Genomic DNA, 23,524 nt, shown 5'->3' on the forward strand with positions numbered 1-23,524 from the left:
CGAAGCAGAAATTTAAAATTTTCTACGCATCACCAAGATCAATCTATGGAGTAATCTAGCAACGAGGGGAAGGAGAGTGCATCTACACACCCTTGTATATCGCTAAGCGGAAGCGTTCAAGTGAACGGGGTTGATGAAGTCGTACTCGTCGTGATCCAAATCACCGATGATCCTAGTGCCGAACGGACGGCACCTCCGCGTTCAACACACGTACAGCCCGATGACGTCTCCTACGCCTTGATCCAGCAAGGGGAGAAGGAGAGGTTGGGGAAGACTCCATCCAACAGCAGCACGACGGCGTGGTGGTGGTGGAGGAGCGTGGGACTCCAGCAGGGCTTCGCCAAGCACTACGAGAGACGAGGAGGAAGAGGGGTAGGGCTGCGCCAACAGGGGAGGAACTTCATGTGTTGGGCTGCCCCTTTGCCTCCACTATATATAGGGGGAGAGGGAGGGCTGCGCCCCCACCTAGGGTTTCCACCCTAGGGGTGGCTGTTGGGGAACGTAGTAATTTCAAAAAATTTCCTATGCACACGCAAGATCATGGTGATGCATAGCAACGAGAGGGGAGAGTGTGATCTACGTACCCTTGTAGACCGACAGCGGAAGCGTTAGCACAACGCGGTTGACGTAGTCGTACGTCTTCACGGCCCGACCGATCAAGCACCGAAACTACGGCACCTCTGAGTTCTAGCACACGTTCAGCTCGATGACGATCCCCGGACTCCGATCCAGCAAAGTGTCGGGGAAGAGTTCCGTCAGCACGACGGCGTGGTGACGATCTTGATGTACTACCGTCGCAGGGCTTCGCCTAAGCATTGCTACAATATTATCGAGGATTATGGTGGAAGGGGGCACCGCACACGGCTAAGAATATGATCACGTGCATCAACTTGTGTGTCTAGGGGTGCCCCCTACCCCCATATATAAAGGAGCAGGGGGAGGTGCGGCCGGCCAGGAGGAGGGCGCATCAGGAGGAGTCCTACTCCCACCGGGAGTACGATTACCCCTTTCCTAGTTGGAATAAGATTCGAGAGGGGGAAAGAGGAGAGAGAGAAGGAAGGGGGCGCCGCCCCCCTCTCCTTGTCCTATTCGGACTAGGGGGGAGGGGCGCGCGGCCCAGCCCTGGCCACCTCTCCTCTCTTCCACTAAAGCCCACTAAGGCCCATATATCTCCCGGGGGGTTCCGGTAACCTCCCGGTACTCCGGTAAAATCCCGATTTCACCCGGAACACTTCCGATATCCAAATATAGGCTTCCAATATATCAATCTTTATGTCTCGACCATTTCGAGACTCCTCGTTATGTCCGTGATCACATCCGGGACTCCGAACAAACTTCGGTGCATCAAAATGCATAAACTCATAATATAACTGTCATCAAAACCTTAAGCGTGCGGACCCTACGGGTTCAAGAACAATGTAGACATGACCGAGACACGTCTCCGGTTAATAACCAATAGCGGAACCTGGATGCTCATATTGGCTCCCACATATTCTATGAAGATCTTTATCGGTCAGACTGCATAACAACATACGTTGTTCCCTTTGTCATCGGTATGTTACTTGCCCGAGATTCGATCGCCGGTATCTCAATACCTAGTTCAATCTTGTTACCGGCAAGTCTCTTTACTCGTTTCGTAATACATCATCTTGCAACTAACTCATTAGTTGTAATGCTTGCAAGGCTTATGTGATGTGCATTACCGAGAGGGCCCAGAGATACCTCTCCGACAATCGGAGTGACAAATCCTAATCTCGAAATACGCCAACCCAACATGTACCTTTGGAGACACCTGTAGAGCTCCTTTATAATCACCTAGTTACGTTGTGACGTTTGGTAGCACACAAAGTGTTCCTCCGGCAAACGGGGGTTGCATAATCTCCTAGTCATAGGAACATGTATAAGTCATGAAGAAAGCAATAGCAACATATTAAACGATCGGGTGCTAAGCTAATGGAATGGGTCATGTCAATCACATCATTCTCCTAATGATGTGATCCCATTAATCAAATGACAACACACATGTCTATGGTTAGGAAACATAACCATCTTCGATTAACGAGCTAGTCAAGTAGAGGCATACTAGTGACGTTTGGTTTGTCTATGTATTCACACAAGTATTATGTTTCTGGATAATACAATTCTAGCATGAATAATAAACATTTATCATGATATAAGGAAATAAAATAATAACATTATTATTTCCTCTAGGGCATATTTTCTTCAGTCTCCCACTTGCACTAGAGTCAATAATCTAGATTACATAGTAATGATTCTAACACCCATGGAGCTTTGGTGTTGATCATGTTTTGCTCGTGGAAGAGGCTTAGTCAACGGGTCTGCTATATTCAGATCCGTATGTATCTTGCAAATCTCTATGTCTCCCACCTGGACTAGATCCCGGATGGAATTGAAGCGTCTCTTGATGTGCTTGGTTCTCTTGTGAAATCTGGATTCCTTTGCCAAGGCAATTGCACCAGTATTGTCACAAAAGATTTTCATTGGACCCGATGCACTAGGTATGACACCTAGATCGGATATGAACTCCTTCATCCAGACTCCTTCGTTTGCTGCTTCCGAAGCAGCTATGTACTCCGCTTCACATGTAGATCCCGCCACAACGCTTTGTTTAGAACTGCACCAACTGACAGCTCCACCGTTTAATGTAAACACGTATCCGGTTTGCGATTTAGAATCGTCCGGATCAGTGTCAAAGCTTGCATCAACGTAACCATTTACGATGAGCTCTTTGTCACCTCCATATATGAGAAACATATCCTTAGTCCTTTTCAGGTATTTCAGGATGTTCTTGACCGCTGTCCAGTGATCCACTCCTGGATTACTTTGGTACCTCCCTGCTAGACTTATAGCAAGACACACATCAGGTCTGGTACACAGCATTGCATACATGATAGAGCCTATGGCTGAAGCATAGGGAACATCTTTCATTTTCTCTCTATCTTCTGCATTGGTCGGGGATTGAGTCTTACTCAATTTCACACCTTGTAACACAGGCAAGAATCCTTTCTTTGCTTGATCCATTTTGAACTTCTTCAAAACTTTGTCAAGGTATGTGCTTTGTGAAAGTCCAATTAAGCGTCTTGATCTATCTCTATAGATCTTAATGCCCAATATGTAAGCAGCTTCACCGAGGTCTTTCATTGAAAAACTCTTATTCAAGTATCCTTTTATGCTATCCAGAAATTCTATATCATTTCCGATTAGCAATATGTCATCTACATATAATATCAGAAATGCTACAGAGCTCCCACTCACTTTCTTGTAAATACAGGCTTCTCCAAAAGTCTGTACAAAACCAAATGCTTTGATCACACTATCAAAGCGTTTATTCCAACTCCGAGAGGCTTGCACCAGTCCATAAATGGATCGCTGGAGCTTGCACACTTTGTTAGCTCCCTTTGGATCGACAAAACCTTCCGGCTGCATCATATACAACTCTTCTTGCAGAAATCCATTCAGGAATGCAGTTTTGACATCCATTTGCCAAATTTCATAATCATAAAATGCGGCAATTGCTAACATGATTCGGACAGACTTAAGCATCGCTACGGGTGAGAAGGTCTCATCGTAGTCAATCCCTTGAACTTGCCGAAAACCTTTTGCGACAAGTCGAGCTTTGTAGACAGTAATATTACCGTCAGCGTCAGTCTTCTTCTTGAAGATCCATTTATTCTCAATTGCTTGCCGATCATTGGGCAAGTCAACCAAAGTCCATACTTTGTTCTCATACATGGATCCCATCTCAGATTTCATGGCTTCAAGCCATTTTGCGGAATCTGGGCTCACCATCGCTTCTTCATAGTTCGTAGGTTCATCATGATCTAGTAGCATGACTTCCAGAACAGGATTACCGTACCACTCTGGCGCGGATCTTACTCTGGTTGATCTACGAGGTTCAGTAGTATCTTGTTCTGAAGTTTCATGATCATTATCATTAGCTTCCTCACTAATTGGTGTAGGTGTCACAGAAACTGGTTTCTGTGATGTACTACTTTCCAATAAGGGAGCAGGTACAGTTACCTCGTCAAGTTCTACTTTCCTCCCACTCACTTCTTTCGAGAGAAACTCCTTCTCTAGAAAGTTTCCGAATTTAGCAACAAAAGTCTTGCCTTCGGATCTGTGATAGAAGGTGTATCCAATAGTTTCCTTTGGATATCCTATGAAGACACATTTCTCCGATTTGGGTTCGAGCTTATCAGGTTGAAGTTTTTTCACATAAGCATCGCAGCCCCAAACTTTCAGAAACGACAACTTTGGTTTCTTGCCAAACCACAGTTCATATGGCGTCGTCTCAACGGATTTTGATGGTGCCCTATTTAACGTGAATGCGGCCGTCTCTAGAGCATATCCCCAAAACGATAGCGGTAAATCAGTAAGAGACATCATAGATCGCACCATATCTAGTAAAGTACGATTACGACGTTCGGACACACCATTACGCTGTGGTGTTCCGGGTGGCGTGAGTTGCGAAACTATTCCACATTGTTTTAAATGTACACCAAACTCGTAACTCAAATATTCTCCTCCACGATCAGATCGTAGGAATTTTATTTTCTTGTTACGATGATTTTCAACTTCACTCTGAAATTCTTTGAACTTTTCAAATGTTTCAGACTTATGTTTCATTAAGTAGATATACCCATATCTGCTTAAGTCATCTGTGAAGGTGAGAAAATAACGATATCCGCCACGAGCCTCAACATTCATCGGACCACATACATCTGTATGTATGATTTCCAATAAATCTGTTGCTCTCTCCATAGTACCGGAGAACGGTGTTTTTGTCATCTTACCCATAAGGCACGGTTCGCAAGTACCAAGTGATTCATAATCAAGTGGTTCCAAAAGCCCATCAGTATGGAGTTTCTTCATGCGCTTTATACCGATATGACCCAAACGGCAGTGCCACAAATAAGTTGCACTATCATTATCAACTCTGCATCTTTTGGTTTCAACACTATGAATATGTGTGTCACTACTATCGAGATTTAATAAGAATAGACCACTCTTTAAGGGTGCATGACCATAAAAGATATTACTCATGTAAATAGAACAACCATTATTCTCTGATTTAAATGAATAACCGTCTCGCATCAAACAAGATCCAGATATAATGTTCATGCTTAACGCTGGCACCAAATAACAATTATTTAGGTCTAATACTAATCCCGAAGGTAGATGTAGAGGTAGCGTGCCGACTGCGATCACATCGACTTTGGAACCATTTCCCACGCGCATCGTCACCTCGTCCTTAGCCAATCTTCGCTTAATCCGTAGTCCCTGTTTCGAGTTGCAAATATTAGCAACAGAACCAGTATCAAATACCCAGGTGCTACTGCGAGCATTAGTAAGGTACACATCAATAACATGTATATCACATATACCTTTGTTCACCTTGCCATCCTTCTTATCCGCCAAATACTTGGGGCAGTTCCGCTTCCAGTGACCAGTCTGCTTGCAGTAGAAGCACTCAGTTTCAGGCTTAGGTCCAGGTTTGGGTTTCTTCTCTTGAGTAGCAACTTGCTTGCTGTTCTTTTTGAAGTTCCCCTTCTTCTTCCCTTTGCCCTTTTTCTTGAAACTAGTGGTCTTGTTGACCATCAACACTTGATGCTCCTTCTTGATTTCTACCTCCGCAGCTTTCAGCATTGCGAAGAGCTCGGGAATAGTCTTATTCATCCCTTGCATATTATAGTTCATCACGAAGCTCTTGTAGCTTGGTGGCAGTGATTGGAGAATTCTGTCAATGACGCAATCATCTGGAAGATTAACTCCCAATTGAATCAAGTGATTATTATACCCAGACATTTTGAGTATATGCTCACTGACAGAACTGTTCTCCTCCATCTTGCAGCTATAGAACTTATTGGAGACTTCATATCTCTCAATCCGGGCATTTGCTTGAAATATTAACTTCAACTCCTGGAACATCTCATATGCTCCATGACGTTCAAAACGTCGTTGAAGTCCCGATTCTAAGCCGTAAAGCATGGCACACTGAACTATCGAGTAGTCATCAGCTTTGCTCTGCCAGACGTTCATAACATCTGGTGTTGCTCCAGCAGCAGGCCTGGCACCCAGCGGTGCTTCCAGGACGTAATTCTTCTGTGCAGCAATGAGGATAATCCTCAAGTTACGGACCCAGTCCGTGTAATTGCTACCATCATCTTTCAACTTTGCTTTCTCAAGGAACGCATTAAAATTCAACGGAACAACAGCACGGGCCATCTATCTACAATCAAACATAAACAAGCAAGATACTATCAGGTACTAAGTTTCATGATAAATTTAGGTTCAATTAATCATATTACTTAAAGAACTCCCACTTAGATAGACATCCCTCTAATCCTCTAAGTGATTACGTGATCCAAATCAACTAAACCATGTCCGATCATCACGTGAGATGGAGTAGTTTCATTGGTGAACATCACTATGTTGATCATATCTACTATATGATTCACGCTCGACCTTTCGGTCTCCGTGTTCCGAGGCCATATCTGTATATGCTTGGCTCGTCAAGTATAACCTGAGTATTCCGCGTGTGCAACTGTTTTGCACCCGTTGTATTTGAACGTAGAGCCTATCACACCCGATCATCACGTGGTGTCTCAGCACGAAGAACTTTCGCAACGGTGCATACTCAGGGAGAACACTTCTTGATAATTAGTGAGAGATCATCTTATAATGCTACCGTCAATCAAAGCAAGATAAGATGCATAAAAGATAAACATCACATGCAATCAATATAAGTGATATGATATGGCCATCATCATCTTGTGCTTGTGATCTCCATCTTCGAAGCACCGTCGTGATCACCATCGTCACCGGCGCGACACCTTGATCTCCATCGTAGCATCGTTGTCGTCTCGCCAATCTTATGCTTCCACGACTATCGCTACCGCTTAGTGATAAAGTAAAGCATTACAGCGCGATTGCATTGCATACAATAAAGCGACAACCATATGGCTCCTGCCAGTTGCCGATAACTCGGTTACAAAACATGATCATCTCATACAATAAAATTTAGCATCATGTCTTGACCATATCACATCACAACATGCCCTGCAAAAACAAGTTAGACGTCCTCTACTTTGTTGTTGCAAGTTTTACGTGGCTGCTACGGGCTTAAGCAAGAACCAATCTTACCTACGCATCAAAACCACAACGATAGTTTGTCAAGTTGGTGCTGTTTTAACCTTCGCAAGGACCGGGCGTAGCCACACTCGGTTCAACTAAAGTTGGAGAAACTGTCACCCGCTAGCCACCTTTGTGCAAAGCACGTCGGGAGAACCGGTCTCGCGTAAGCGTACGCGTAATGTCGGTCCGGGCCGCTTCGTCCAACAATACCGCCGAACCAAAGTATGACATGCTGGTAAGCAGTATGACTTATATCGCCCACAACTCACTTGTGTTCTACTCGTGCATATAACATCAACACATAAAACCTAGGCTCGGATGCCACTGTTGGGGAACGTAGTAATTTCAAAAAAATTCCTACGCACACGCAAGATCATGGTGATGCATAGCAACGAGAGGGGAGAGTGTGATCTACGTACCCTTGTAGACCGACAGCGGAAGCGTTAGCACAACGCGGTTGATGTAGTCGTACGTCTTCACGGCCCGACCGATCAAGCACCGAAACTACGGCACCTCCGAGTTCTAGCACACGTTCAGCTCGATGACGATCCCCGGACTCCGATCCAGCAAAGTGTCGGGGAAGAGTTCCGTCAGCACGACGGCGTGGTGACGATCTTGATGTACTACCGTCGCAGGGCTTCGCCTAAGCACCGCTACAATATTATCGAGGATTATGGTGGAAGGGGGCACCGCACACGGCTAAGAATATGATCACGTGGATCAACTTGTGTGTCTAGGGGTGCCCCCTGCCCCCGTATATAAAGGAGCAGGGGGAGGTGCGGCCGGCCAGGAGGAGGGCGCGCCAGGAGGAGTCCTACTCCCACCGGGAGTAGGATTCCCCCCCTTTCCTAGTTGGAATAGGATTCGGGAGGGGGAAAGAGGAGAGAGAGAAGGAAGGGGGGGCGCCGCCCCCCTCTCCTTGTCCTATTCGGACTAGGGGGGAGGGGCGCGCGGCCCAGCCCTGGCCACCTCTCCTCTCTTCCACTAAAGCCCACTAAGGCCCATATACCTCCCGGGGGGTTCCGGTAACCTCCCGGTACTCCGGTAAAATCCCGATTTCACCCGGAACACTTCCGATATCCAAATATAGGCTTCCAATATATCAATCTTTATGTCTCGACCATTTCGAGACTCCTCGTCATGTCCGTGATCACATCCGGGACTCCGAACAAACTTCGGTACATCAAAATGCATAAACTCATAATATAACTGTCATCAAAACCTTAAGCGTGCGGACCCTACGGGTTCGAGAACAATGTAGACATGACCGAGACACGTCTCCGGTCAATAACCAATAGCGGAACCTGGATGCTCATATTGGCTCCCACATATTCTACGAAGATCTTTATCGGTCAGACCGCATAACAACATACGTTGTTCCCTTTGTCATCGGTATGTTACTTGCCCGAGATTCGATCGTCGGTATCTCAATACCTAGTTCAATCTCGTTACCGGCAAGTCTCTTTACTCGTTTCGTAATACATCATCTTGCAACTAACTCATTAGTTGTAATGCTTGCAAGGCTTATGTGATGTGCATTACCGAGAGGGCCCAGAGATACCTCTCCGACAATCGGAGTGACAAATCCTAATCTCGAAATACGCCAACCCAACATGTACCTTTGGAGACACCTGTAGAGCTCCTTTATAATCACCCAGTTACGTTGTGACGTTTGGTAGCACACAAAGTGTTCCTCCGGCAAACGGGAGTTGCATAATCTCATAGTCATAGGAACATGTATAAGTCATGAAGAAAGCAATAGCAACATATTAAACGATCGGGTGCTAAGCTAATGGAATGGGTCATGTCAATCACATCATTTTCCTAATGATGTGATCCCGTTAATCAAATGAAAACACACATGTCTATGGTTAGGAAACATAACCATCTTCGATTAACGAGCTAGTCAAGTAGAGGCATACTAGTGACGTTTGGTTTGTCTATGTATTCACACAAGTATTATGTTTCTGGATAATACAATTCTAGCATGAATAATAAACATTTATCATGATATAAGGAAATAAAATAATAACATTATTATTGCCTCTAGGGCATATTTCCTTCAGTGGCGGCAGCCCCAATCCCCATCTGGGGTGGCAGCCAATTGGGGGAGAGGGAGGCGCACCAGGCATGGACCTTAGGGCCCATCTGCCCTTAGGGTTTGCCCCCCCTCTTCTCCCTAGGCGCATGGTCCTTGGTGGGGAGGCGCCCCAGCCCACCTAGGGGCTGGTCCCTTCTCACACTTGGCCCATGTATGCCTCCGGGGCCCGTGGCCCCTCCCGGTAGACCCCCGGACCGCTCCGGTGGTCCCGGTACACTACCGGTGATGCCCGGAACACTTCTGGTGGCCAAAACCATACTTCCTATATATCAATCTTTATCTCTGGACCATTCCGGAACTCCTCGTGGCGTCCGGGATCTCATCTGGGACTCCGAACAACATTCGGTAACCGCGTACATACTTTCCCTATAACCATAGCGTCATCGAACCTTAAGTGTGTAGACCCTACGGGCTCGGGAGGCATGCAGACATGGCCGAGACAACTCTCCGGTCAATAACCAACAGCGGGATCTGGATACCCATGTTGGATCCCACATGCTCCACGATGATCTCATCGGATGAACCACGATGTCAAGGATTCAATCAATCCCGTATACAATTCCCTTTGTCTTGCGGTACGATACTTGCCCGAGATTCGATCGTTGGTATCCCGATACCTTGTTCAATCTCGTTACCGGCAAGTCTCTTTACTCGTTCCGTAACACATCATCCCGTGATCAACTCCTTGATCACATTGTGCACATTATGATGATGTCCTACCGAGTGGGCCCAGAGATACCTCTCCGTTTACACGGAGTGACAAATCCCAGTATCGATTCGTGCCAACCCAACAGACACTTTCGGAGATACCTGTAGTGTACCTTTATAGCCACCCAGTTACTTGTGACGTTTGGCACACCCAAAGCACTCCTACGGTATCCGGGAGTTGCACAATCTCATGGTCTAAGGAAATGATACTTGACATTAGAAAAGCTTTAGCAAACGAACTACACGATCTTGTGCTAGGCTTAGGATTGGGTCTTGTCCATCACATCATTCTCCTAATGATGTGATCCCGTTATCAACGACATCCAATGTCCATGGTCAGGAAACCGTAATCATCTATTGATTAACGAGCTAGTCAACTAGAGGCTTACTAGGGACATGGTGTTGTATATGTATCCACACATGTATCTGAGTTTCCTATCAATACAATTCTAGCATGGATAATAAATAATTATCATGAACAATGAAATATGATATAATAATAACTAATTTATTATTGCCTCTAGGGCATATTTCCAACAGTCTCCCACTTACACTAGTCAATAATCTAGTTCACATCGCCATGTGATTAACACTCACAGGTCACATCGCCATGTGACCAACATCCAAAGAGTTTACTAGAGTCACTAATCTAGTTCACATCACTATGTGATTAACACTCAATGAGTTCTGGGTTTGATCATGTTATACTTGTGAGAGAGGTTATAGTCAACGGGTCTTGCCATATTCAGATCCCTATGTATTTCACAAAACTTTATGTCATATCATAGGTGCTGCTACCACGTTCCATTTGGAGCTATTCCAAATTGTTGCTCCATTATACGTATCCGGTATCTCTACTCAAAGCTATCCGGATAGGTGTTAAGCTTGCATCGACATAACTCTTTACGTCGAACTCTTTATCACCTCCATAACCGAGAAACATTTCCTTATTCCTCTAAGGATAATTTTGACCGCTATCTGGTGATCTACTCCTAGATCACCTTTGTACCCTCTTGCCAGACATATGGCAAGGCACACATCAGGTGCGGTACTTCAGCATGGCATACCGTATAGAGACTATGACAAAAGCATAAGGGACGACCTTCGTCCTTCCTCTTTCTTATGCCGTGGTCAATCTTTGAGTCTTACTCAACTTCACACCATACAACTCAGGTAAGAACCCCTTCTTTGACTGATCTATTTTGAACTCCTTCAAAAACATGTCAAGGTGTGCGTTCTTTGAAAGTATCATCAGGCGTCTTGGTCTATCTCTATAGATCTTGATGCCCAATATGTAAGCAGCTTTATCCAGGTCTTCCTTTGAAAAACACTCTTCAAACAACCGTTTATGCTTTCCAGAAATTCTACATTATTTCAGATCAACAATATGTCATCCACATATACTTATCAGAAATGTTGTAGTGCTCCCACTCACTTTCTTGTAAATACAAGTTTCTAGCAAACATTGTATAAACCTAAAAGCTTTGATCACTCCATCAAAGCATATATTCCGATTCCGAGATGCTTGCTCTAGTCCATAGAAGGATCGCTGGAGCCAGCATACCTTTTAGCATCCTTAGGATCGACAAAACCTTTTATTGTATCACATACAACTTTTTCTTACAAAAACTGGTAAGAAAACTTGCTTTGACATCCATCTGTTAGATTTCATAATCAAAAAATACAGCTAATGCTAACATGATTCCGACGGACTTAAGCATCGCTACGGGTGAGAAATTCTCATCGTAGTAAACTCCTTGAACTTGTGAAAAGACTCTTTCCCACAAGTCGAGCTTCATAGACGGTAACATTACCGCCCACGTCCGTCTTCTTCTTAAAGATCCATTTATCTCAATGCATTGCCGATCATCGGGCAAGTCCACCAAAGTCCATACTTTGTTCTGATATATGGATCCTATCTCGGATTTCATGGCTTCTAACAATTTGTCGAAATACGAGCCCACCATCGCTTCTCCATAGCTCGTAGGTTCATTGTTGTCTAACAACATGATATCTTAGACAGGATTACCGTACCACTCAGGAGTAGTACATATCCTTGTCGACCTATGAGGTTCGATAGCAACTTGATCCGAAGCTTCATGATCACTATCATTAACTTCCTCTTCGGCAGACGTAGGTGCCACAGAAAACATCTTTCTATGTTGCATCACTCTCTGGTTGAAATAAAGGTTCGACAATCTCATCAAGTTCTATCTTCCTCCCACTCAATTCTTTCGAGAGAAACTCCTTCTCGAGAAAGGACCCGTTCTTAGCGACAACCAATTTGCCCTCGGATCTGAGATAGAAGGTATACCCAACTGTAACCTTTGGGTATCATATGAAGATGTGTTTGTCCGCTTTGGGTTCGAGCTTCTCCGGCTGAAGCCTTAAGCATCGCAGTCCCAAACATTAAGAAACGACAGCTTTGGTTTCTTGCCAAAGCAATGTTCACACGACGTCTCTCAACGGACTTAGATGATGTCCTATCTAAAGTGAATGCAGCTCTCTCTAACGAATAACCTCAAAATGAAACGGTAGATTGATAAGAGACATCATAGATCGCACCATATCTCATAGGGTTCGATTACGACGTCCGGACACACCATTACCTTGTGGTGTTCCAGGTGGCTTCAACTGTGAAACAATTCCACAATGTCTTAAGTGATTGCCAAACTCATAACTCAGAAAATCCCCTTTTGATCAGATCATAGGAACATGATCTTATTGTTATGATGATTCTTAACTTCACTCTGAAATCGCTTGAACTTTTCAAACGTTTCAGACTTGTGCTTCATTAAGTAGATATACCTATATCTACCCAAATCGTCAGTGAAGATGAGAAAATAGCGATATCCACCGCACGCTTCAATTCTCATTGGATCACACGCATCAGCATGCATGATTTCCAACAAGTCACTTGCCCGTTTCATTGTACCTGAAAACGGGGTCTTAGTCATCCTGCCCATGAGGCATGGCTCGCATGTGTCAAGTGATTCAAAATCAAGTGACTTCAAAACATCCATTGATATGGAGTTTCTTCATGCATCTTACGCCAATATGACCTAAGCGGCAGTGCCACAAGAAAGTGTTACTATCATTATTAACTGTACATCTTTTGGCGTGAACATGTGTATTACCACGACCGAGATTCAATGAACCATTCACATAGGGTGCATGACCATGAAAGGTATTATTCATGTAAACAGAATAACCAATATTCTCTAACTTAAATGAATAACCGTATTGCAATGAACATGATCTAATCATATTCATGCTCAACGTAGACACCTGATAACATTTATCTAGGTTCAATACTAATCCCGAAGGCAGATGGAGCGTGCGATGGTGATCTCATCAACTTTGGAAACACTTCCAACACACATCGTCACCTCGCCCTTAGCCAGTCTCCGTTTAGTCCGTAGCTTTTGCTTCAAGTCACCAATAATAGTAACTGAACCGGTATCCAATACCCAAGTGCTACCAGGAGTACTAGTGAGGTACACATTAATAACACGTATATACTTTGAAGTTGCCAGCCTTCTTATCTACCATGCATTTGGGGTAATTTCGCTACCAGTGACTGTTCCCCTTACAATAGAAGCACTTAGTCTCGGGTTTGGGTTCAACCTTGGGTTCCTTCACTGGAGCGGCAACTGGTTTGCCATCCATGAAGTTTCCCTTCTAGCCCTTGCCCTTCTTGAAACCAGTGATCTTGTTAAACCATCAACACTTGATGCTCCTTCTTGATTTCTACCTTTTGCGGTCTTAAGCACCGCGAACAGCTCCGGGATCAACTCCATCCCTTGCATGTCATAGTTCATCACGAAGATCTAGTAGCTTAGTGATAGTGGCTAGAGAACTCTATCAATCACTATCTTATCTGGAAGTTTAACTCCCACTTGATTTAAGTGATTGTAGCACCCAGACATTCTGAGCACATGCTCACTAGCTGAGCTATTCTCCTCCATCTTGTTGGCAAAAGAACTTGTCAGAGGTCTCACACCTCTCAACACGGGCATGAGCCTGAAATCCCAATTTCAGCTCTTGGAACATCTCATATGTTCTATGGCGTTCAAAACATCATTGGAATCCTGATTCTAAGTCGTAAAGTATGGTGCACTAAACTATCAGGTAGTCATCAGAATGTGTCTGTCAGGTGTTCACAACATCCACAGACGACGTTGTAGGGGTTTGCACATTGAGTGGTTCATCAAAGACGTAAGTCTTCTGTGTAGCAGTGAGAACACTCCTCGGACTACGGACCTAGTCCGCATCATTGCTTACAATATCTTTCAACATAATCTTTCTCCAGGAACGTATTGAAACAAGGAGCTACAACGTGAGCTATTTATCTACAACATATTTGCAAAGAAAATTTAGACTATGTTCATGATAATTGAGTTCATCTAATCAAACTAATTTAATGAACTCCCACTCAGATAGACATCCCTCTAGTCATCTAAGTGAAACATGATCCGAGTCAACTAGGTCGTGTCTGATCATCACGTGAGACGGACTAGACAACATCGATGAAAATCTTTATGTTGATCATATCTTCTATACGACTCATGCTCGACCTTTCGGTCTTCCGTGTTCCGAGGCCATGTCTGTACATGCTAGGCTCGTCAAGTCAACCTAAGTGTATTGCGTGTGTAAATCTGGCTTACACCCGTTGTATTCGAATATTAGAATCTATCACACCCGATCATCACGTGGTGCTTCGAAACAACGAACCTTCGCAACAGTGCACAGTTAGGGGGAACACTTTCTTGAAATTATTACGAGGGATCATCTTATTTAAGCTACCGTCGTTCTAAGCAAATAAGATGTAAAACATGATAAACATCACATGCAATCAAATAGTGACATGATATGGCCAATATCATCTTGCTCCTTTTGATCTCCATCTTCGGGGCTCCATGATCATCGTTGTCACCGGCATGACACCATGATCTCCATCATCATGATCTCCATCATCGTGTCTTCTTGAAGTTGTCTCGTCATCTATTACTTCTACTACTATGGCTAACTCTTTAGCAATAAAGTAAAGTAATTACATGACGTTTATGTTGACACGCATGTCATAAATAAATTAAGACAACTCCTATGGCTCCTGCCGGTTGTCATACTCATCGACATGCAAGTCGTGATTCCTATTACAAGAACATGATCAATCTCATACATCACATATATCATTCATCACATCCTTTTGACCATATCACATCACAAGGCATATGCTGCAAAAACAAGTTAGACGTCCTCTAGTTGTTGTTGCAAGTTTTTACGTGGCTGCTATAGGTTTCTAGCAAGAACGTTTCTTACCTACGCGGAAACCACAACGTGATATGCCAATTTCTATTTACCCTTCATAAGGACCCTTTTCATCGAATCCGATCCGACTAAATTGGGAGAGACAGACACCCGCTGGCCACCTTATGCAACTAGTGCATGTCAGTCGGTCGAACCAGTCTCACGTAAGAGTACGTGTAAGGTTGGTCCGGGCTGCTTCATCCCACGATGCCGCCGAATCAAGATAAGACTAGTAACGGCAAGTAAATTGACAAAATCGACGCCCACAACAACTTGTGTTCTACTCGTGCATAGAAACTACGCATAGACCTAGCTCATGATGCCACTGTTGGGGATCGTAGCAGAAATTTAAAATTTTCTACGCATCACCAAGATCAATCTATGGAGTAATCTAGCAACGAGGGGAAGGAGAGTGCATCTACATACCCTTGTAGATCGCCAAGCGGAAGCGTTCAAGTGAACGGGGTTGATGGAGTCGTACTCGTCGTGATCCAAATCACCGATGATCCTAGTGCCGAACGGACGGCACCTCCGCGTTCAACACGTACAGCCCGGTGACATCTCCTACGCCTTGATCCAGCAAGGGGAGAAGGAGAGGTTGGGGAAGACTCCATCCAACAGCAGCACGACGGCGTGGTGGTGGTGGAGGAGCGCGGGACTCCAGCAAGGCTTCACCAAGCACTACGAGAGACGAGGAGGAAGAGGGGTAGGGCTGCGCCAACAGGGGAGGAACTTCATGTGTTGGGCTACCCCTTTGCCTCCACTATATATAGGGGGAAAGGGAGGGCTGCGCCCCCACCTAGGGTTTCCACCCTAGGGGTGACGGCAGCCCCAATCCCCATCTGGGGTGGCGGCCAAGTGGGGGGGAGAGGGAGGCGCACCAGGCATGGGCCTTAGGGCCCATCTGCCCTTAGGGTTTGCCCCCCTCTTCTCCCTAGGCGCATGGGCCTTGGTGGGGAGGCGCCCCAGCCCACCTAGGGGCTGGTCCCTTCTCACACTTGGCCCATGTATGCCTCCGGGGCCCGTGGCCCCTCCCGGTGGACCCCCGGACCCCTCCGGTGGTCCCGGTACACTACCGGTGATGTCCGGAACACTTCCGGTGGCCAAAACCATACTTCCTATATATCAATTTTTACCTCCGGACCATTCCGGAACTCCTCGTGATGTCCGGGATCTTATCTGGGACTCCGAACAACATTCGGTAACCGCGTACATACTTTCCCTATAACCATAGCGTCATCGAACCTTAAGTGTGTAGACCCTACGGGCTCGGGAGGCATGCAGACATGGCTGAGACAACTCTCTGGTCAATAACCAATAGCGGGATCTGGATATCCATGTTGGCTCCCACATGCTCCACGATGATCTCATCGGATGAACCACGATGTCAAGGATTCAATCAATCCCGTATACAATTCCCTTTGTCTTGTGGTACGATACTTGCCCGAGATTCGATCGTTGGTATCCCGATACCTTGTTCAATCTCGTTACCGGCAAGTATCTTTACTCGTTCCGTAACACATCATCCCGTGATCAACTCCTTGATCACATTGTGCACAATATGATGATGTCCTACCGAGTGGGCCCAGAGATACCTCTCCGTTTACACGGAGTGACAAATCCCAGTCTCGATTCGTGCCAACCCAACAGACACTTTTGGAGATACCTGTAGTGTACCTTTATAGCCACCCAGTCACGTTGTGACGTTTGGCACACCCAAAGCACTCCTACGGTATCCGGGAGTTGCACAATGTCATGGTCTAAGGAAATGATACTTGACATTAGAAAAGCTTTAGCAAACGAACTACACGATCTTGTGCTAGGCTTAGGATTGGGTCTTGTCCATCACATCATTCTCCTAATGATGTGATCCCGTTATCAACGACATCCAATGTCCATGGTCAGGAAACCGTAACCATCTATTGATTAACGAGCTAGTCAACTAGAGGCTTACTAGGGACATGGTGTTGTCTATGTATCCACACATGTATCTGAGTTTCCTATCAATACAATTCTAGCATGGATAATAAACGATTATCATGAACAATAAAATATGATATAATAATAACTAATTTATTATTGCCTCTAGGGCATATTTCCAACACCTTGTGGGCAGAGCGTACACACGGATACGGAAAGAGGCACCGTATTGCACGGTCAGACAAATTTGAGCACCAGTTTTATGTATTTTACTACTTCAGGCACCAAAGTGACCGCGGAAAACAAGTTGAGGCACCCCTAGTGTATTTAACTCTATGTAAAACTAAAATACATCTAGATACATCAACTTCTGCGACGAGTAATTTGAAACGAAGGAAGTATTAGCTAGAAAATAAACTATGGCTGATGATTTTTTGGATTGTTGGATCTTCATCCAACGGCCACAATTGCCCTCATGTTGTTCTTCTTGCAACCAACACCGACCTAACTGCCTACCCTCACCTCCTGCGGCCGAGGCGTTACCACGCTCGCCACGCCGCTCTCGCCCTCTCCTGAATCATTTCTCATGCCATCCCTGCCCTCACACACATCCTGGGACGTCTCCCCAGCTTCGGGTCGTTCCCCTTCGAGCCCTAGCCATTGTCCTCGTGCTTTGCTGAGTGTCGGATGCTTCGGGTTCAGCTCTAAGGCTCAATTCGACAGACACAAATTCTACTTTCAAGTGTCTAATATATAGCAAAAGCGAATTTTTCATTTTTTACAATTCCAAGAACATATTTTATGCGCAAGATTAAAACTCCACATAACTGAATATATCCGCATCACCTTCCACTAAGTAGTACTTAAGTTTTTTTTAGAGATTCTAATATAAACTACATACGGAGCAACATGTATGAATCTACACTTTAAACTACATCTATATACGTTCGTATGTAGTTCATCTTAAAAAATTAAAAATACTTATATTTAGGAACGGAGGCTCTAGTGGAAGAGAACCACTACAGTGGCCACCCAAAGCACACTATTAAGCCACCTAAATCATTTTATTTTCGAATTGATAGCATGCAAGCATCGAAATGATGGCATCGCCCGATACTTTGCATGCCAAACAGATTACTAGCACGTTTATCACTACTTAGTCCTGACCGCCGACGCCGGTTGAATCGGCTGCGTCTCTGCCCATGAACCGGCCGACGACTCGCACGACCTCGCCGCTGGTCTCCGACCACGGGTCCCTGGAGAAGAAGCCGTGCTCCTTGCCGGCGAACACGGCGAGCTCCACGTCGTTCCCCGCGGCCTTCATCCCGTCCACGTACCGGACCTGGTTGTCCTTCAGCATGTCGTCGCCGCCCACGACGACGAGCACGCGGCCGCCGACGGGTCCCAGGCCCATGCTGTCCGGCCCGAGCGGGTTCATCAGCGGGTAGTCCTTGTTGGCGCCGGCCGGCAGCGCGAGCCGGTTGTACCGCTCCGCCACGTCCCGGCTCAGGAACGCGCTGCCCCGCGAGCCCAGCTCGGACTGCGTCGGCGCCTCGGAGGTGAACGCCGGCATGATGAGGGCGTACCCGGCGATTTTGACGAGGTCCAGCCCCGCCGCGCCGAACCGGGCGGCCATGTGGTGCGCGATGTTGGCGCCGGCGGAGTCGCCGGACACGAAGAGCCTCCCCGGGTCGGCGCCGGAGTCGGCGAGCCAGGATTGGACGTCCTCGTCAGACCCAGATCCGTCAGCAGGGCCGGGGGCGAGGCGGTAGTCGAAGGAGAGCACGAGGGCGGGGAGCTCGTGGGCGAAGCGGAGGCAGCAGGCGTGCACGGAGGGCCAGGCGCGGCTGCCGATGCAGAAGCCGCCGCCGTGGAAGTAGGCCAGCACAGGCAGCCTCAGCCGCGCCTTCCCCTTCCCCTCCCGGCGCGCAGGCCTGTACATGCGCACGCCGAGGCCGTGGGCGGCGTGGTACACGGCGTCCCTCCACTCGACGCGGCCGTCGTCGCGGTCCTCCACCGTGTACGGCGCGGCGGCGGAGCGCACGGTCGTGCCGTCGCTGAGCACCTGCAGCACGCCGCGGCAGTCCTCCACGACGCGCGGCGCCTCCGTGCCGCCCGCCATCGCCTCCCCGCCGGACGCGCGCGCCGACGTGGACGTGGAGAAGCTGGCTGGTCGGCTCGATTCGACCCGATCGATCCGATCTGCTACAGGCAGTTGGTTAGCGCACACGTGACACGCCACGTACCATATGCGCGGCCAGCAGCTCGTGGGTTGGTGTGATGAGCCGTGAAGAGCGTCGTGGAGCGGGCGCGCGTGCTGCTGTAGCTGACTGCGCGGTGAGTAGGTGCCGACGTGCCGTGGCGGTGGGCGGTGGCGGTCAGCCGTGTGCACATTATTGTTCGGGTTCGGTGGCTAACCTGGCGCAGGCCTGCCGGTGCTCGAGCGTCGAGGTGACGGCGGCGCGGACGCGGCGGGCGGCGGGACGGAGGCGACGATTCGCCTCCGTGCAGCAGCACATGCTTCTCCGCGCGTCGGCCGCGCGGCGTGGAAGAGGCGGCGGGCCGGCGCTGTCTCGCGCAGGAGCAGGCTGCAGGCCATGGCGATTTGGAGCTTTCGGAGAAGACGACTCGGCTTTGGGGGATTCCACACAGCTTAACGTTAAACTGACTCTCATGACATGTGGGACCCTTTTGTTTCAAGTTGGATGACATGCGGGATTTCGGGTGGTAAGTACTTTTTTCTAGCAGATTTCCATCCATTCGGCCATTCATATCTACAGTAGATTTGACTAATACTATGAGCCATTAGAGTATGCTGAATTTCATACGAAACAAGGGTCGGCTTGGTCATGTTTACTGTTCCGTGTGAAGTTGTTGGTGCTTTTTAATAATCATAATAACAATTTTGAATCGTCTTTCTGTCCCTAGGCAACAGAGAAGCACCATTAGTGCATCTACAATGCTAGGAGCTTACATACGCGCTTACCAAGAAAACAATAAATATAATAAAATCTGAAAAACACCTAAGCGCCTCATCCCTCAACGCTAGACGCTAATTAACTAAACAACGCAGGCGCTAAGTGCTGGAAGAAAAATGGCCAAGCGCTGGGTGCGTGATTTGGCGTCGATGTCAGGGTTGACACCAGGATTACAGCCGGCAACCGCTAATCTGCTGGGATTACGAACCTGGCGCCGGGGCTAAGCGCCCAGCGATGGAGATGCCCTTAGAGAAAGAGGCACTGATGATGCTTCAGTCTGCTAAAACATTTAGGCCTCCTTTGGTTTATAGGGTAGGAAAATCGTAGGAATAGTTTAGCCTGATTATCCTTGTATTCAAACTCTTCAATGGTGTATTCGGAGGAGGAACCCTTCTTGCAATGTCGAAGACAACATTGCGCGCCGGACTCATCGTCATTGAAGCCTGGTTCAGGGGCTACTGAGGAAGTCCTGGATTAGGAGGTCTCCGGACAGCCGGACTATATCCTTTGGCCGGACTGTTGGACTATGAAGATACGAGATTGAAGACTTCGTCCCGTGTCCGGATGGGACTCTAGTTGGCGTGGAAGGCAAGCTATGCAATACGGATATGTATATCTCCTCCTTTGTAACCGACCTTGTGTAACCCTAGCCCTCTCTGGTGTCTATATAAACCGAAGGGTTTTAGTCTGTAGGACAACATACAATCATACCATAGGCTAGCTTCTAGGGTTTAGTCTCTTTGATCTCGTGGTAGATCAACTCTTCTAATACTCATATCATCAAGAACAATCAAGCAGGACGTAGGGTATTACCTGCATCAAAAGGGCCCGAACCTGGGTAAACATCGTGTCCCCTGCCTCCTGTTACCATCCACCTTAGACGCACAGTTCGGGACCCCCTACCCAAGATCCGCTGTTTTTGGCACCGACATTGGTGCTTTCATTGAGAGTTCCACTATGTCGTCACCATAAGGCTTGGTGGCCCCTTCGATCATCGCTAGCGATGTGGTCCAGGGTGAGGCTTGATGGGGTCATGTACCTAGGGTAGGGTCACAGACCTGATCTAAGTACCCTGCCCAAGGACACCCTTGGAAGAGGTCACCTTCCAGTCGACCAACGAGGGACTCACTCGACTGACTTGAAGGACTCGACCACGAAGACTCACTCGACCACCAGAAGGTCAAGAGGCACTCTGCACTGCAACGGCCTGTAATTAAGTAGACTTTATGATAGTAAAGACACTTTATGTGGGGCGTTACCAGTAACGCCCCAGACTTAACTCACCTTAAACCCTCTCCTACGTGGGCTGGCTGGGGTCCTGGCGCACTCTATATAAGCCACCCTCCCCCACAGATAGAGGGGTTCGGGACCTTGTAACTCATATACACATAATCCACTCGACCGCCTCTGGGCTCCGAGACGTAGGGCTTTTACTTCTTCCGAGAAGGGCCTGAACTCGTACATCCCTTGTGTTTACAACTTCTCCATAGCTAGGACCTTGCCTCTCCATACCTACCCCCCACTCTACTGTCAGGCTTAGAACCACGACAGTTGGCGCCCACCGTGGGGCCGGTGTTTTAGCGATTTTGTGGGGAAGTTGCGATTCTTCCGAGTACTTTCATCATGGTGGCTGATGGAGTTTTGGTCGAGGGTCGAGAGATCCGTCTCGGCTCTCTCACCTTCATCGCCGACGACTCCGCCTGGCTCCAGGAGGCTCCACTCGACGTTGATGCGCTCCCCGTCCGCGGTGCGACGCATTTTCGCGCATGTGTCCGCGGCGTTCTGCTGCGGCAACCGTCGACCCCGTATCGGTCGACTCCCCCATCGGCCACCCTCCCGGTCTCCCGCCAGCGCAAGCGCTCAGGCCGGTCGAGGCTTCAGCGGTGGGTGAGGCACGCGGTGGCTCGCCAGTCGGCCACCACCCAAGTTGCGGCAATCGAGCCCGACGAATCTCTCTACGGCTTGTTCGATCTGATGACTGGCTCCGTAGAGACCGCATCCGAGTGCGATAGCAGTGATCCTGCGGCGGAAATCCTGATGGTCGACGGGCCCCGCAGTCCCCCTGGCTTCGCCCGTGATGGTGGAGCAGGCGACGGAGGCGACCCCGCACGAGACCATGAAGAGTACCAGCCCGAGCCACTCGACTCTCTGCAAAGAGAGGAACTTCGCCGCAGGAACATGGATGCCCTGCGTACTCCCATCGCAGGAGAAACCCCTGAGGCTCGCGCCTTGGAGGAGGCACGTTTGGCCAATTTGGCCGAACGCACTCGACTGGAGAATCTTCAGCGAGCACTCGACAAGCGCGCGCGGCAACGAGTTCCCGACACCAGTCGACGTCAACTCTTCCCGCCGACTCAGGTATATCGAACCCCAATCCAGAATTTAGCAGCTGCGACCCGTATAGCAGAGTCCATCCAGCCTTCTCAGTCGGAAGCTGGCAGAGGTTTGATGCAGATCAGGGATCTGCTCCGGGCAGCAGGAGATCAGAATTCGGCCGTGTCGCAGTCGCGCAACAGAATTCACAGTCGATCCGTCGCTGCGAATACGGTTCAGTCGGCTCACAGTCCCAGATCGCCTCCGCGGCGCGAAGGGCGCGAGAATCGGCGAGACCAATATGGTGACCGACTCGACCGAGATGATAGGCGTCGAGTGCCCAATTCCCCTCCGAGGGGTGGGTCTTACGCTCCTCGGCAGCAAGATGACAGACGTCAGTTCAGTACGGGGCGAAGAGTTCCAGTCGACCCCAGAGAACCAGGCTTCGACGCGCGATCCATTATCGTGCAAGGTTTGGTCGACCGGAACAGAGCCCATCGAGGCGGACTCGACAGAGACGCGCCCACAAGCAGTCGAGTGCATGTTTCTGGTCCTGAATGTTTCAGCAGAGCTATCAGAGCCGCAGTTATCCCTCCCAATTTCAGGTTGGCAACAGGAGTCAGCAAGTTCACTGGTGAGTCTAAGCCTGAAACTTGGCTTGAGGACTACCGAGTGGCAGTTCAGATTGGTGGTGGGAACGACGAGGTGGACATGAAGCATTTGCCCCTCATGCTGGAAGGTTCTGCCAGGGCATGGTTAATTCAATTACCTCCCAGCAGCATTTACACTTGGGAAGATCTGTCCCGAGTGTTCATCAGAATGTTTGAAGGAACTTGCAAGCGACCAGCTGGACTGACAGAGTTGCAAGTCTGCGTGCAGAAGACCAATGAGACTCTCAGAGAGTATATTCAGAGATGGATCACTTTGCACCATACTGTGGAGAATGTGTCTGATCATCAGGCAGTCCGCGCCTTCAAGGATGGTGTCAAGAACAGAGAGTTAAGTTTGAAATTTGGTCGAACCGGTGACATGACCTTGA

General features: G+C 47.8%; 1 protein-coding gene across 1 annotated transcript; it reads right to left on the reverse strand.

Moving 5' to 3' along the window:
* Nucleotides 1–18,156: 18,156 nt before the first annotated feature.
* LOC123154425 (probable carboxylesterase 15) lies at nt 18,157–19,817 on the reverse strand. The gene is made up of 2 exons (XM_044573168.1): nt 19,613–19,817; nt 18,157–19,396 (listed from the first exon to the last, which is right to left on the reverse strand). Exons 1-2 carry the CDS (start codon nt 19,791–19,793, stop codon nt 18,351–18,353), a joined length of 1,227 nt encoding a protein of 408 aa, XP_044429103.1. The 5' UTR covers nt 19,794–19,817; the 3' UTR covers nt 18,157–18,350.
* Nucleotides 19,818–23,524: the final 3,707 nt, after the last annotated feature.

The sequence above is a fragment of the Triticum aestivum genome, chromosome 7A, assembly GCF_018294505.1.
Source record: "Triticum aestivum cultivar Chinese Spring chromosome 7A, IWGSC CS RefSeq v2.1, whole genome shotgun sequence".
Taxonomy (NCBI): domain Eukaryota; kingdom Viridiplantae; phylum Streptophyta; class Magnoliopsida; order Poales; family Poaceae; genus Triticum; species Triticum aestivum.

Bases quoted from the DNA above. Each gene is read 5' to 3' on its own strand.
- LOC123154425 (XM_044573168.1), bottom strand. From the start codon at position 19,793: ATGGCCTGCAGCCTGCTCCTGCGCGAGACAGCGCCGGCCCGCCGCCTC. The intron at 19,397-19,612 runs GTTAGCCACCGA...TGCCTGTAGCAG, and splicing joins CACCGGCAGGCCTGCGCCAG to ATCGGATCGATCGGGTCGAA.